The sequence below is a fragment of the Sciurus vulgaris genome, assembly GCF_902686455.1.
Source record: "Sciurus vulgaris genome assembly, chromosome: 9".
In the NCBI taxonomy this organism is placed as follows: domain Eukaryota; kingdom Metazoa; phylum Chordata; class Mammalia; order Rodentia; family Sciuridae; genus Sciurus; species Sciurus vulgaris.
In genome coordinates this window covers 112,761,523-112,777,557 of record NC_136469.1, presented here as the reverse complement: position 1 = coordinate 112,777,557, position 16,035 = coordinate 112,761,523, and the positions used below count along the sequence as shown (strand labels likewise).

At 43.9% G+C, this 16,035-nt stretch overlaps 1 protein-coding gene across 12 annotated transcripts in view; it reads right to left on the bottom strand.

Annotated features, from left to right (window-relative positions):
• APBB2 (amyloid beta precursor protein binding family B member 2) overlaps nucleotides 1-16,035 on the bottom strand; it is a 346,284-nt gene that overhangs the window by 61,785 nt on the left and 268,464 nt on the right. For all 12 annotated transcript variants that reach the window (XM_079152829.1, XM_079152827.1, XM_079152828.1 and 9 more), the window contains 2 exons: nucleotides 9,371-9,517; nucleotides 6,835-6,962 (listed from right to left, as the gene is read on the bottom strand). In XM_079152829.1, the coding sequence (XP_079008955.1) occupies nucleotides 6,835-6,962; nucleotides 9,371-9,517 (275 nt within the window). The remainder of the gene's footprint in view (nucleotides 1-6,834; nucleotides 6,963-9,370; nucleotides 9,518-16,035) is intronic.

Below are 16,035 nucleotides of genomic sequence, written 5' to 3'. Positions count from 1 at the left end.
ATGTGCCTTGGTGTGGGTCTGTTGTACTTTTGTATATTTGGAATCCTATAAGCCTCTTGTATTTGGTTTTCCATTTCATTCTTCAGATTTGGGAAATTTTCTGATATTATTTCATTGAATAGATTGTTCATTCCTTTGGTTTGTTTCTCTAAGCCTTCCTCAATCCCAATAATTCTTAAATTTGGCCTTTTCATGATATCCCATAATTCTTGGAGATTCTGTTCATGATTTCTTACCATCTTTTCTGTTTGGTCAACTTTGTTTTCAAGATTAAATATTTTGTCTTCAATGTCTGAGGTTCTATCTTCCAGGTGTTCTATCCTATTGGTTATGCTCTCTATGGAGTTTTTAACTTGGTTTATTGTTTCCTTCATTTCAAGGATTTCTGTTTGTTTTTTTTTTTCAATATCTCTAACTCTTTATTGAAATGATCTCTTGCTTCCCGTATTTTCTCCTTTAACTGTTGATTGATGTGATCATTTAATGCCTGCATTTGCTCTTTCATCTCCTCATTTGCTTCCCTGATTGTTTTAATTATGTACATTCTGAACTCCCTTTCTGACATTTCTTCTGCTGTGCTGTCATTGGGTTTTATTGATATAGTATCTAGGTTTGTTTGGGACATTTTCTTCCCTTGTTTTCTCATATTGGTCAGATGTCAGTGGGACTCTGTGATATTGCAGAATTCTTCTATTGGCTTATATTGTCCCTGTAGATTTCCAGTGTATCACCTTCCTGCGTTCAGTAGCCTGAAATCTTGGAGTAACTTGATAATGCAGTGCTTCCAAGGAAAGCTGCCCCTATTCCTCTACTGGTTCCAGGACTTGGAGCTGGCACTGTGTGGAAAGGCTCTCACTGGGGGGTCTGCTCCCAGAAGCTAGCCTGGAAAGGCGCTTCCTGCCGGAGGGGGCTGGGCTGCGGGCTGCTTGGGGAAGTCCTTGGCTGCCCTGTCCTTGTCCTTGAAGCAACCTGTGGGCAGGAACTCGCCACCCTGGTTCAGGGACTTGAAGCTTGGTTCTGTGCAGAAAGGCTCTCACTGGGGGGCCTGCTCCGAGATGCTGGAGAATCTGGCCCTGTGGGAGAAGCCCACCGCCTGAGTGCGCAGGGCCGCCTGGGGAAGACTCTAGCTGCCCTGACCTACTCTTATAAGCCACCCGAATCCGGGTCTGCCGCCTGGGCAACGCTTCACCGGGTAGGGGAGACTCACCCCGAGGCTCTATTTTAGTCCGAGTCTCTCAATGCCTCCCCTTCTTGAATCCTGGGTTCTGGAGCGACTGGAGATGCAGTCACCCTCTAGTCCGCCATCTTGGATTGCCCCAAAGGTTTTTCATTTTTAAAAATAACCCTTTGAAAGTGTCAAAACCAGAGCTCAGGTTGTGGCTTAGTGGTAAGAGTGTTTGCATAGCACATGTGAGGCCTTGGGTTGGATCCTCAGCACCACACAAAAATAAAATAAAGGTATTGTGTTCACCTATAACTAAATGTATGTGTATATATATGTATATATATATATGCTTACATATATATACATATATATATATATATATATATATATACACACATGTATATTTGTATATTTTAAAAAATGTAAAAACCATTCCTTGCTCATGGGCCATACAAAACCAGGTCTCCGGAACAGTTTGTCAGTCTCTTTCAATTCACTCATGCGGCCCCATCTCCTCAGTGAAGAAGCCAGATCTCTTTCAGGGCAGGCTCCATGCCACATCCCTCCAGTCTACTGCTTCCTAGTCTAGCATGACATTCAGTACACATCGGATCTGCATCTCCCCACCCTGCTGAGCCACTTTATGGAGAACATCCATCACCTCTTGTCAGGATTAATAAGCTTCCTATTGGGACAGGTGAAAATATCTGCAGTCTATTCTTTGCCACAAGTTAGAAGAATCATATCAGGTAAATCACACTCTTCGGTGCTAGTTTTCTAATCTAAAAATAAGAGATTGAACAACACTGCTTAACAAACTGCCTTTCAAAGATAAAAACCTATCAGTTGAAGTTTTATATATTCTAACTGAATAACCCCATCAATACTCAGAACACTTGCCCTCAAAAAAAGCAAACTAAAAAAAGTAAGTAATTAAAGTAAGTAAAAAGTAAAAAGATTCCAAAGTAAAATAGCAAACCAACACTGGCAATAAAATAAGAACATGAAACTATGTGTGGCAAAGCCTTTTATAATACCTTGAGCCAAGTCTTTTATTAAACCCACTGGAAATGTCCTAGGAGAAGAGATTTCAAGACAATGGAGACTAACTACATTTTTAAAATAAAAGTTTCTGAGATCACAATCAGATAAAACTATCAAATGAAAGCTAACTCGTTTGGAAATTTATGAATAATCTATTACACAGCGAGATCTAATTAAAATTTGTTCATCAAAACCAGAAGAGAGATATATGAAATACCTTCTAGGAAGAGAAGTTTTGCTGTACACTCTAAACACACATATAATACCATAGGGTACACATTCAAACAGGAAAGTACTTATTAAAAAGCACTTCTGCACAACGGCTGTTGATGGTTGCTCTTAATTATGAAGGAATTTTATCTTCATCATACAGGCCCAATGGGGTCTCCACTTATAATACTTATTTATTAAAGCAAATCAAATTTTTCTTAATAAACAAAAATGGCAATTTAGTGTTGCCACTAATTTAAATTAATGAGTTTACTAACCAAAGCAGCATTTTCCAAAGTCTATTGCTGCAACTGCATTTCCATGAAGCATCTCCACCTACCCAAAGGCCTATGCTTTAAAGGCTTGGTCTCCAGCCCATGGTACAACTGGGAGGCAGTAGAACCTTTAAAAGGTGGGGCCCAGTTGGAAGTCTTCCGGTCACATGGGGACCTGCCCTTGAAGGGGATGTTGGAACCATGGCCCCTCTGTGTTCTCTCTTTTGTTTCCCAGCTATCATAGGTGCTTTTGCCATGACGTGCTGATTCATCACAGGTCCAAAAGCAACGGGAACAAAACCTACGAAACTGTTAGCCAAAATAAACTTCTTTTTAAGTTAATCATCTCAGGTATTTTGTTATAGTAACACACAACTGACTAACACTGAAGGGATTCTAGTCAAGCCAGGACAATGCTGCTTGGAAGGGTGCACAAGAAAGCCTCTGAGAGGGAGGTCCCAGAGTACAGGGGCCTGCCACACTGAGTTTAACCCAGTCTCCCATGTGACCCTGGAGCCCTTTTTTGATTTTTTTTTTTTTTCTCAAGGAAAATCATCAATACCTTATCTGATTAATCCCTCATAGTACACTGGTATGGAAGCCCCTTGCAAAAATCCCAGTGACAATTCCATCCCCTCACACTCTATTGCCTACTGGTCAATGGATACTCGGATCTTGGTGCCTGTTCCCAGAAGGCTGGCCCGTATATGCCACAAGGGAAAAGGGGAATCTGTTAAAAGTCCCCTAGGTCAGAGATTGCACTTGCTTGCTTTCAATACTTCTAAAAAGGAACAAGGAGCAAGCTGCTCTCCAAGGTCTGAGTGGGTAAGAGTGCCGAGGCTGGAAGTCAGGATGGGTCCCTGAAAGAGAAAGGCCACTTGGGATAGTGGCCTGGCAGGCCCATAAAGACAAGGTCAGAGTGCACTCAGGCATCTGCCCCAGTGGCCCAGTGGCCCAGGCAAAATGCCAGCTGTTAAAAGGAAGAAGTCCTCCTTCACACAGTGGTGGGAACAAAGGGCGTCAACCGGGGTTGCTTCTGGAAATACAAGGCTACCAAAGCCCTTCGCCAGCCCCCATCTCTAGGAGATGGTGCAGCCCTGGAAAAGGAGGCAGCCCCACTTCACCAGGCATTAAAACTGTGGGTTCTAAGAAACCCTGTAATGAAAACGGGCATGACTCCAGATGAGGACAAACTTCATACAGAACCGAAACCCCACAATAAAACCCCACGGGGACCACGCGTTCGTATTAAGAGTTTTCTCCAATTCGAGCTGGGGGCACGGTAGGGGTGTACCCCCATCAGTTCACCTCCTTATCCAGAATAAACTTCTGCATAAGGAATTTTTTCTAAGCAAATCAAAACCAGTTGAAAGCCTTAAAAAAAAAACTAAACACAAAATACTTATAGAAATTCTGAAATTACATGGCTGAGTGTAGTACACTGAATTTTAAGAAAGGTTTTATGCCCTTCAAGTCTGGCATACATACTTTTCTTATTCATTTTAACCACATCAAGAAATCCCTTAAGAGATTCTATTTTCTCAGCAAGGAAACTTACAAAAGGGAATGCGAAATGGGCTCGTTTTCTCAAGCAAAATGAAACACTTTTATGTTTTATTCATGCAAAGTGAAAGCCCCTTTCCCTTGCAGCATTACAAATTGAATTTGCTCTTGTAAATTGCTGTTAAAAAAATAAAAAGAATCAAAAGCAAAGGAAAGTTAAAAAAAAAAAAGAAAAAAAAAAAAAAAAAAAAAGCAGGCATACAAAGGCCCTTCTTCTAGGGAATGAAAACTCGGGATCAGTGGGGAGAAACAGAAGCGTTCACTGGCAAACACACTTTTTTATTTACTGCTTCATAAGCAATCCTGCCCCAGGGTCCCCTCAACCACAGGAGCTTGCTAAGGTCCTGGCAGCCTATGGAGAATCCCAAGTGCATATGCTCATCTGCTAACACTGAGGAGGAAGGGTTTAAAAACAGGAGTGATCTGGCCCACTTGTGAAAAATGAAACCAAGACAATGTTGCCTAATTTACCCTGGTATCGTTGCGGGGCGGGTGGCGAGGGGCTTTTCTGGCTTTGTAGGACAACTGTTCTTATCAGCGTCTGCAAAGCCTCTTACTCTCTATCTCACACCGTCAACTGTCCTTGAAGCCTCCCCAGCGTCTGACTCCTCCTGTACTCCCGGTGTCTTAGAAAGGAAGTCATGTAATTAGCTGCATCTGCTAAGTGTATATAGCTTTAAAAAAATCAAAAGCAAACATTCATTAAGCATTTGCTGTGTCTTCATCACAGTGCCAATTATCATGTACACACACTGGTACAGATAAACACGTGTTGTGGGCCCTGTTAGGAGTCTCATTTCTCAGATGAGAGGAAACAAGGCTCAGGGAACTTGAATAATTTTGTCAACTTGAATTTGAATCATTTCCCCCTCTAGGCGTGGAGCATTTGGGCTCATTTTAAAGAGCTGGGGTGGGCTGGAAGCCTCATCAATGAAATCCACAAACAATGTAACCTTAAAAATAGACACGCAGGCTCTGGGTGTAGCTGGGCGGTAGAGCACTTGCCTGGCAGGCTGGAGGCCTTGGGCCAAGCCCCAGCACAAGACAAAGACAAGACCCAAACAAACAAATACAAAAACCAAACACACAATCACACCTGGGTGTTTACATAATGACCTCTACCTTAAAAACAAACTTGGACGGTAGGAACCAGGAAAGGAAAAAGCATTTTACATCCAGAGCCTTCTACTGAGGCTAAATGTTTTAAATGACAACTAAATGCCATTCCTTGTAAAAAATCAATCGACTGATGTCAAGGCACCAGCTCCAGTGCTACGGCTCTGCCAAGCGAGTGAAGGACAGGGGCAGACGCACCATCCATCCTCACGGTTGTCCCAAAGCAACTGCCCCAGATGTCAGCACTCACACTGACAAACAGCTCAAAGATGCACGAGGCCCCCAGGAAGGCTTATCCAGTCAGTAGTCAGAGACTGGCTTCAGTCCTCTCTTTTGTAGACCATTCCTCACATCTGATTCCAGCATAAATGCTTATTCTTTAACCGTTGAACACTTGGTCATAATACTTCCTTTCTGGTTGGCGACTTGGAACTGGATCAGAGGACCATCGAACCCACTAATGCCCAGCAGTCATGGAGAAAGTATGTGATAAGACATGGTGGACCCGCACCCTTCCCCTTTAGAGGACCATATGACCCGATAAAAACCTGAAATGCTCAGGAACAAAACCACAAGCCCAGGAGAGCCATCTCTGTCATCTGGGATTTTCACCCACTTTTGCAATGCTGTCAAACATTTTCAACAAAGCGACAATTTCAATAATACCTAATCATCCCATGCTTGTCCCTGAACGTGAAGAGATCCTCCATTACTTTGGGAATTGGCAACCATTGACTATAATTTAAGAATTAAGGGCATTGAATGTAGCCAAATTACTGAAGAGTGGTCTCCAAGTGTGATGTCTATGGTAATTCCACCTAAATGATTACCTACAATATGTACCTGAAAATCAGAATGCCCTTGTTTCTGGTCATCTTGGAGAAAAGTAAATTCACAAGACAGCTAAGGAGCACTACCTGTAAGTGACTCACTTTCAGTAGAATTTCACAAAAAGGACCAGACATTTTGAGTGTTAAAAAAGTCTCGCTAACCCCAAGCCCAAGACGTGCCTGATAATCGTGATTCAGTGACGGAAGCTGTGTGATCAAGCAAGACTCCATGAAGAAGCCAGCAGGGAGCGCATTTGAGATGAAGACCCGAGTGAATGAAATGGATTAGAGAACAAGTGCAGAGAAGAGACAAATAAAGGGGTTCAGATGGCTCGCTGAGTAGGGAACTTAGGAGGAGGAGGAGGAGGATGGTTTTGGGGAGAAACACGTAGAACTCGAAGGCAGGAGCCGGAGCTAATAAAAGGCCGAAGTACAGGAATCCAGGCAGGGAGGGAGCGTGGAGGGTTTATGGGGCAGGGAAATAGAGATGCGATGTCATTTGTCACATTTCTAAACAGACTTCATGGTCAAGTTTCCTATTTGGTGAGGTGTTGTCAGACCTCACTTCAGGGTCAAGCTAAAACTGGGCACCTGGAAAGGGGACAGAGATTGCACCCGCCCAGGGACTCACCGGCCATTGTCGCGGCCCACGCCCCACACACGGATGCTCACGATGGGCTGTGAGTGCAGCACGGTGCGGTCCATGGGGTCGACCAGGCTGAGCATGTCATTCTCCAGGATCAGGTACATGTCCTTGCCCTGGGATGCAATGAGAAAATGCCCGTCATCCTCACGTGGGCTCTACACTCCCACTGCGTTTGTGATGGTCAAGGGCCACTTCTTCAGCCATCAAAAGAAGCCACCCCTGGGGTCTAAAATTTGTTTTCTGAGGAGGGAAACAGCTTTCCCAGACGAAACCATTCATGAATCCTTCCCATCCCCCTTACATCCCCAATTTCTCTCTCCTTCTCCAAGTCCTGTGAAATGTCTCCCTGGCTTGATTTCTAGCTGGCTCTTATTTTTAATTATTTACACTTCTGAATCTTTAAGAAAAAGGGCTCATGGGATGCGCTGGAGAATCTTCTTTTATGAACTCTACGTCCATCAGACTCTAATAACCCCTCGCCCCCCACTGTTCTGGTCAGACCCTCACAGGCCTCCATCCACTTGTCGGCCTTCCTGACCCACAACCGTGTCTGTCTCTCGTCCACTTTCATGTCCATGTGATGTGCTGGCAAGCAGCAGCACGGTCTGTGACACTTCTCAGTGCTAACAATAACTGAATGTCCATATGCCCACCGCCTGCAGCTGGGGTGTGCTGCTGTGTGCTTGAGATGCACTGGATCATAAACTCTCAATTGCTCCATGACAGCTGGTTTGCTATCTCCAACTAGGACTTGAGGAAACTAAGGCACACAGGCTGCGCCACAAGTAGGTGTATGCTGGGACTGGGGGAGCAGCTGGGTCTCTCAGCTCACAGTCACGGGTCGGAAGGCTTTGGTGCCTCACCTCCCCACACGGGTTGGCTCTTGTCGGGCAGGAACATTAGACTGTTCAACTTTATTCTTTCCCCCTGTGACCCTCAGGCGTAATGTTAGGCACCATCAACTATCTGTACAGCTAGGAGACTGCCTCTCTGCAGGAGGCCCGGATGCCACAGCCCTGAAACGAAGGAGGCCTCGCTGGGCAGACAGTGAGGCTCAAATCCCAGAGTGAGACGCACTGATTGCTCTTTGGCGAAATTTTTGACAATGATGTTTTTGATTCTTATCAAAGGATTTCAGAATGCATTCAGTGCTGATGTCCAGGGTGTTTGGAAGGGTGCCTCTGCCAGTGGGTTAAGCCGTGGCCAGTGTCCACAGCTGAGACTCAGAGTGATCTAAATTCTTCCCCGCAGAGCTACGACTCCATTTACAGATGAAATCAGAAGACACCACTGGTGAGACCGAGAAGGCTGAAGAAATGCTGCAGAGCCTGGAACGGCTGCTTCCTCTCTCGGACCCAGGGTGCTGCCGTGTGCCGTCACCCCATATCAGTGTACGTGGCAACTACTTTCTTTCTAAGGCCTACCTAACAATTGTTGTTTTGGAGTGACGGTATTTTGACAGAAAGAGAGAGAGGAGCTAGGTAGATAATTTAGGCCTGGTTATCTGGATGGTGAGTAGAAGAAATACAGTGAGAGGATGTGAAAGCTAAATGCCGAAAAGGTATGCACGGTTTTTCCTGGATAGAGGAAAAACTTTCCCTCCTTCCCGCATGCCTGGGATCTAAGATTCTGGATGGCAATAGAGTGTAGCCCCATTTGAAGGTAGACAGACTTCACTGACAGAAGCTTGGGAACCCACTTCCCGTGGTGATGTGCAGTTAGGAGAAGTGTGAGTGGCACTCCAAAGAGCCTAGTCTAAAAGCAAACTGGCTACCAGCGTTCCCTGGACACCGACTGAGTCGGGTGTATTCATGCAGCAGGCGCTATCCTAGGACACTTCTGAAATGCTGGTTCTCCAGGTCTCAGAGCATGGCAGGAGTAAGGCTTTTCCTGTTTCATCTAATTTTTCTACAAATTTGGTGTTTTTACCTATTCCTTTCTGAAATGTTCTCAACTAACGTTTTTGAAATGGAATCGCTCTGTTGAAAGTGAGAAAGAAAATATAGGTAACAATTCCACAACTCAGGCAAGAAGTTGATCTTCATGCTGTAAATAATTATAGAAGACGGTGTCATCAAAGGATATGGAGTCCACTTGACAGTAGGGACATCAACCTTTTTGCACGTATGAGTGGGAGTCATATCCCCTTTAGAGAATATATTTTGTGAGAGCCCTGGGTCATTTCTCCAGAAAACTGTTCTTAACAGACTAGCACACTCATTTCATAAGTAAAATACAGAAGGCTTCTGGGCCCCCAAAGTTCACCCATGGATCTTCGAGGACTTGATGATTCCAGGGGGAGCTATCATTTAGCCACTGAGAAATGCTCCCTCCCAGGGCCCCAGTCTCTCTGGGACACAGCAGTGCTAACAGTAATGGGTGTACCATGCCAACTGTACCTGCCTTCATGGGGAAACAACCCTGACGAAGACCTCAGAGTCCTCAGCACCCCGCCTCCCCGTGCTCTGGGCTTCATGAATGTGGAGAAATCAGCTATCAATACTATCCATGTACTACTTACCTCTCCCCAAATGCCAACTGTATCTCGGATGTCATTTTTGCAATAAGAGAGCTGCCGGATGCAGTTGTTGACAGCAACGCTGCTTTTACCAGGGGCAAGGTCCTCCTCTGCCATCTCTACCCATCCCAGAGAGCGCACAGCAAAACACTGGAAGACAAAGTCGGAGGGCAGGAAATGATTCACTGATCCAGGTCAATCTATCCATTTATATTAAAATCCTTGGGCAACTACAAGGTATGCTTAATGCACTTTTAATTACCTCATTATGTTTAATCATCTAGCTTAGTTAGCAAATCCTTCATTGTTATAGAATTAAACTGTGACTGTTTTTTACTGTTTTAAAATGTAGGGATGATCTTGCCTAACTTGTATGGTGTGTTCAGATATTTTTTCTTAGAATAGATTATTAAAAGTACAGTTAGGGGCTGGAGCTGGGGCTCAGCAGTAGAGCACTTGCCTATCACATGTGAGGCGCTGTGATTGATCCTCAGCACCACATATAAACTAAATAAGTAAATTAATTAATTAATTAAAGGTCTAAAAGATGAGATTCAAAATCTCTTTTAAAAAGTACAATTATAGGGCTGATAGGTACGAGAATTTCTAAGCTCCACGATCTATTATAAAACAGATTTTTTTGTTTGTTTAACAGTAAGAAATGCAACCCCATGAGATCTGTTATTGTTAAGCACATAGGAAAAGAAGAGAAAATGAATTAAATACATGTGATGCATTTGTTTCTAGTAAGGAAGCACAATGTTTAATACTCAGAAAGAGAGGGAAATATGCTTTCATGGCAACAAGTCGTCTGAGATCTGACAGCATTTATTATTAGCACCAAACCCAAAAATGCCTGAGGGACACCTGCCATGACAGAACTTAAGGCACAAATCCTGTACACTCTTCCAGAAGTATTTTATTTTGAGATCATGTCCCTGTCTTCCTTTTTCAAATTCTGGTATACATTTTCCCTCTTAACTTAAAAGGTATTATATGTTTATTGAAATTAAAAAAATTTTAGTTGCAGGTGGACACAATACCTTTATTTCACTTATATATTTTTATGTGATGCTGAGGATCAAACCCAGTGCCTCACATGTGCTAGGCAAGTGCTCTACCACTGAGCTACAGCCCCCATCCAGGCATTATATGCTTATTTTAACAAGTAAAAATCTCAAGATGTGTAAAGGAAAAATCACAGGACATGTGAGGGAGATTTGGCTGCTGCGTGTGCCATGCTCTGGGATGCCAAGATCGCTGTTCTGCTGGATGGTCTGAGCCACGGCCCCTCATCCCTCTGAGGTATGCATCAGTTGAAGCGACCACCTTCCCTGGACAGGAGGGACAGGGAAGCAGCCACATGCTTTCTTGGGAGTCAACAGACTGGCTCTCAAAGAGCAGCTTGGAAAGTTTCCAAAGTGACTTTTGAAACAAAATGAAGAAATGCAAAAAACAAAAAACAAAATGAAGAAATGCAGCCTTCTGGTAGGGTGGTTGCCTAGAATACTCAAGGGCCAGAGTTCGAGTCCCCAGCACCTCTAAGAAATGCAGCCCTCTGTCCTAACATGACAACACCATGTCCAGTCTGGCCTTTTCCATCCTAGCCACCATAACCAGACTTGGCACTTCCTTCCCGAGCTGCTAGTCACACTTGCTCTCCAAGGAAAAGTCCACCAAAAGGCCAAAGAGAAATATCAATGGCATGAAGAGGTTCAGAAACAGTCACAGAGCACGTATATCTCAGGAACAGGGACGGCCTGCAGTTGTTTCCACTTTGCTTTACAGATACTGTGGACCTGGCCAACTCATTCACTAAGCCCAGGTTTTAACATTTGTAAAAATAGGAATATTGATAGTAATAGTGCCCCTCACAGGGTTTTTGTGAAGAGAAAACAATACAAATAGAGAACTTAGCACAAAGAAATCACTCAATGAACACTTATTGAATGAATGAGCAAATAAATACAGTGCCACACAAATCTTGCCTGGAGTCATCTAAAGTGAAAAATGAAAGGGGCAGAATCTGTAATCAAGACGGCCATTTCACAGTTTCCCTGTGATAGATAGTCTGATTTATGCTTGTTACTTTGGCAAAATTAACAGTATAAAAAAATAATTTTCATCTTGGTCAAAATTGTAGATTAAGACTCTGGTGTGGACATGAGACCTCTACACTCCAGAAGAAATGAGGATCAAGATTGAAGATGCTCTCAGCAGACATGTTACTGACTGCTGGGGGCCTCTAAGACACCAGTATTACTGTGGGATGCTCACAAATCCTCAAAGTCAGAAGTCAGAAGCATATCTTCCCACTCTCTGGTTGCCCCTTACACAGTCCTCCAACCTGTGAATACTCAAGAAATTCACTGACAATAAAGAAGGTAAAAGAATCCTGGCTGCCCCCTACCCCTTGGGTGGAAGACCACATGGATTTCAACTCAAGCAAGCTCAGTAAAACCTAAAAGTGATTTTCTTGGTTAAGAAACATGAATCACCCAACCCATCACACAAAGTTCCAGAATGATGTTCTGTCATGCTGATAAAAAGAAAACCAAAGCCCCAACTATACCAATTGTTATAATTAATTTATTTAAAATCATGTTCCTTGGGCAATCCTTTAGTTGTTTGACTTTAGTTTCTCAACTGAAAAGTGCCACCACCATTCCACTTGGTCAAAGAAAAGGAAACTGGTGCACAGGGAATACTGAGCTCCTCCAGGGAAGTCAGCATGGCTTCCTCCCTAAGAGCAGAGTGGCTAAGGGCTGCTGGCACTGATCAGTGCTGCCCCCGAGTGGCCAGGAAGGTTTATAACTACCACCACCTTCCCTTCAACTCAAGAGAGAGCAATGCTTTGGGTGATCAGTTCTAGCAACAAACACCTGTTTTAAGGTATGGGAAGAGCTGGAAGTATTTAATCAAATCAAGCCATCTGTCTTCCAAAATACTTTCTTTTAGGTTTTTGATAACAAAACAAAATCTTAATATGCATTTTGTTTGTTCATTCCTCAACAGCTTTTAACCAAAAGGACACTAGTTTGCTACTGGTCCTGTTGGTTTTGTTAGTTATTATTCATATTTAAGGGGATCAGAGTCATGGTTGAATTAGAAGGGGCACAACGGTTGGTCCATTTATTCTCTCTTCTCCCCACTGCAATCAAGTTATCATATCTCATCTGGAACATTCACCCAATTTACAACTTCATCTCTGCAAGTCCCATATTAAGAGAAATGCCCAGAGAAAGCCTTTTCCTACTACACATGTAATGGAGTAGAACACAGTGCAAAGCCTTGGTTTTCACAGCCACACAGTCGTGGGTTTGAATTCCTCTATTCCAATCAGGGGAAGTTCAGCCACCATGACTCTAGGTTTGCTTAGAGATGCTGGAAGATTCCAAAGAAATGAATGGTAAAGTGGTTGGTAAACTGTTAAGAACTCAAACAAGTTCACTTTCTTCTCTTCTCACTGGCTCGAGAAGATTATCATTTCATCCTTTGTTTTGCCCAGAATCTCCCATTTCTTCTTAACCCAACTGAACCTCTAGGTCTCTGTCCTTTTCCTTCCCCTGAACTTCAACAGAGACAAGCAAGACGATAGCGTGGTGGCCAAAAGCTAGGGACCTCATCCCTAGCTTTCCCCACCAGATGGAACAGAAGTCAGGGTGAAGGCAAGACCAGGGAACTGGAGCTAGAGTAGACAGGGCATGGGTCTTGCCTTGGCCAGGTGAGCCGAACCAAAGAAGATGGTGGCTAACATCTATAACATGGCACATTCAATGTCCAGAGCATGGTCTGTGCTCTGTAACTGTAGAGGGAAGTTGACACAAAGGTAAATGGCACCTGAATTGACAGAAACACTAAATTATAGACATTTAAGTACTCAAAAAGTTCACATAGAAAAGTTAAAATGCTGTCTGTAAATGCAATCCTAATTACATTCATTTATAGGAATGACCATTTAAGCCCAATTATGGAGTGGCACAATAACAACCGTGTATTGAAGGCAGTGTACATTTATTAAGCACCTATTTGTTCCCAGAGACCTGCAGAGAGGAGCAAGATGCAGTTCCCCACTCTTGAGAGACTTGCAATGGGATACCCACATAGTAGAAATCTGTCGCGGTGGAATAAGAGGACATAGTGGCGCAAGCTTATGTTGGGAGCTTGTGGAAGATTTCGGTTCAGAGAGGGAGTTATGTAGCTTTCTGAAGGATGTGACCTTGAGCTGAGTCTTGTAAAATGAATGGATTCATTCATTCACAAGCATTTAATGACGCTGACTATATGCCAAGCAATGGAGACTCACCAGTGACCAGAGCAAATCAAACACTCTGTTCTGTGTTGTATTTCAAAAATCTCCAAGGGCATATTCTTTGGACTGCTACACCAAAGGTTCCACAGTTCCATCACTGTGGACCAAGAGGAATGAGGTACAACCTTATGGGGGGGAAGGGCCAGTGAACGCTGTGTGTTAGGGCTCAGGTTTCTAAGCCACTGGCCTTGGGATTAAATTTCAGGTCAGCACTTATTATAACCTATTAAACAAGTAACTTGATTGTGGTGAGCCTCCATTTTGTGGTGAGCCTCAGTTTCCTCATCTGTTACAGTGAGAATAATGGTATGGACCTCCTCGGGGACCGCCATGATGAAATGGGATGATGACTTCTGTGAAGTAGTGTGCCCAGAGTCCAGCCTGAGGAGCGTGGTTGAATGTTATTTTCTCAAAGTCAAATGTGTCAGGGTGGGAGAACACTGCCAAGGGCCAGTTGCAACAATTCTGTTTTTGTTTTTCCAACTAATGATGGAACATCACTAAGGGCACACTTGGGACTTTTTTTTTTTTTTTTTCTTCAAAAAAATACTTTTAGGTGTAGATGGATACAACACCTTTATTTTATTTACTGATTTTTATGTGGTGCTGAGGATGGAACCCAGTGCCTCACATATGATAGGCAAGCGCTCTAACACTGAGTCACAACCCAGTCATAAGGACACACCTTAGATGGGAAGGGGAGGGGGAGATCCTGGGACTGGTGAAGAGGCGCGGGTACTCTGTCCTCTGCAGGAGGGAGGGCTCCTTCTCACCACCTGACTTCAAGGATTTTAAATCATGGTCCAGGACCTGGGAGTTTTACAGATGGGTTTCAGAAAGTTCTAAAGGCCCTGAAAATATGTCTAGAATTGTGTAGAAAGAGGGTCCAAAGCTTTCACGAGTTTTCCAAAGGCTATGAGACTATGAAGAACTTTAAAGGAATTCCGAAGAGGTTCAATGCAGAGTGCCCACTGATGAAGACGTCAGCTGAAGCACGTGCATTAGGGTAGACAAAGTTCACTAGCTGGCATCCGGGCTCCTCCTGGCATATGGACGAGGAAAATGGGTAAATGGCTCTGTGTAAGAAGTGACCGGGGATTTAGGGGTAAACAGAAGAAATGGGCACAGGGAGGTAGAGAGTGACCAACAATGAATTTGAGCTGCAGGTGAGCCTGAATGACAGGGAAAGACGGGGGAAGTCCAACACCCAGATTTACTGCAAGTAACTACTTTGGATATAAGCCCCTTGATGCTGCAGCAAAGCTTGTTCCAAGGAGGCAGGTGACACCAGGGGAGTTCAAGGAAAAAGGTGCCACCCTTCCCCAGGTGATAGGGGACACAGACAGATGTGAGTGGTGGGAACACAAGGTGAGGGGCTAATTCTACAAAATGGGCCCGCTGTGCTGACCCCCACATGCTTTCTTTCCCAAGAAATGCAATTTACCTGCAGTCCTGCCTGGCTTTAGTGGAGAGGATATGTCACACTGCTCAGCAAACTACCTGTTATCTGCAGGAGAAATGCAGGCCTGAAATAATGTCGATCAGAGGAACCCAAGTTACCCTGAAGGGGGAGAAGTTTGTGTGTCTTTTCATAGAACAGATCCCAACACTTGGGGAGAAAAGGCAATTGGTTAAGAATCCAAATAGGGGGTGTGGCTCAGTGATAAGAGCACTTGCCTATTATGTGTGAGGCACTGGGTTTCATCCTCAGCATCACATAAAAATAATAAACAAAATAAAGGTATTGTGTCCATCTACAACTAATATATATATATATATATATATATATAAATAATTATTATTTTTTTTAAAGAATCCAATTAGAATTGGTCAGTATGGGCCAAAGTGACCTAGAATTGTCATGGCAGTGGGGACAGTCTGGTGTCATCCTGCTGTCAGTCAAAAGTCAAAAGTCAAGAGGAGGACCTTGGCAGGACTCTCTGGAAACTTCTCTGGGATCCCCATACAACTGGAGTGCAGAAGAGGCACACTGTCCCTCTCCTCTGAGAGGACCCACTCTATCCCTTGAGAGTAACCCCTTTCCCTCTTCCTATCTCTTCCATAAACTCATTACTTTTCCTCATAGCCACATGTCCCAAATCTTTCTGACTTGATCACAAGAATCAAGGTTTGAAGAAGGGGGTCTTCATGCTGTTTCAGTTTCCTGGAAGACCCCAGCCCTGTAACATGGGGAGGTGCTTGGCAGAGAAACAGGGATGTGCAAAAGCTCCTGAGTGGAGAGGCATTTACATGAGAGAAAGATATGTCTCAGGAAATGGCAGAGCTCAGGGGAGGATCCCTGGACTTCCACAGAGCATGGGCCTGGGATCCAGGCCTGTCTCACTCCATCCTAAGA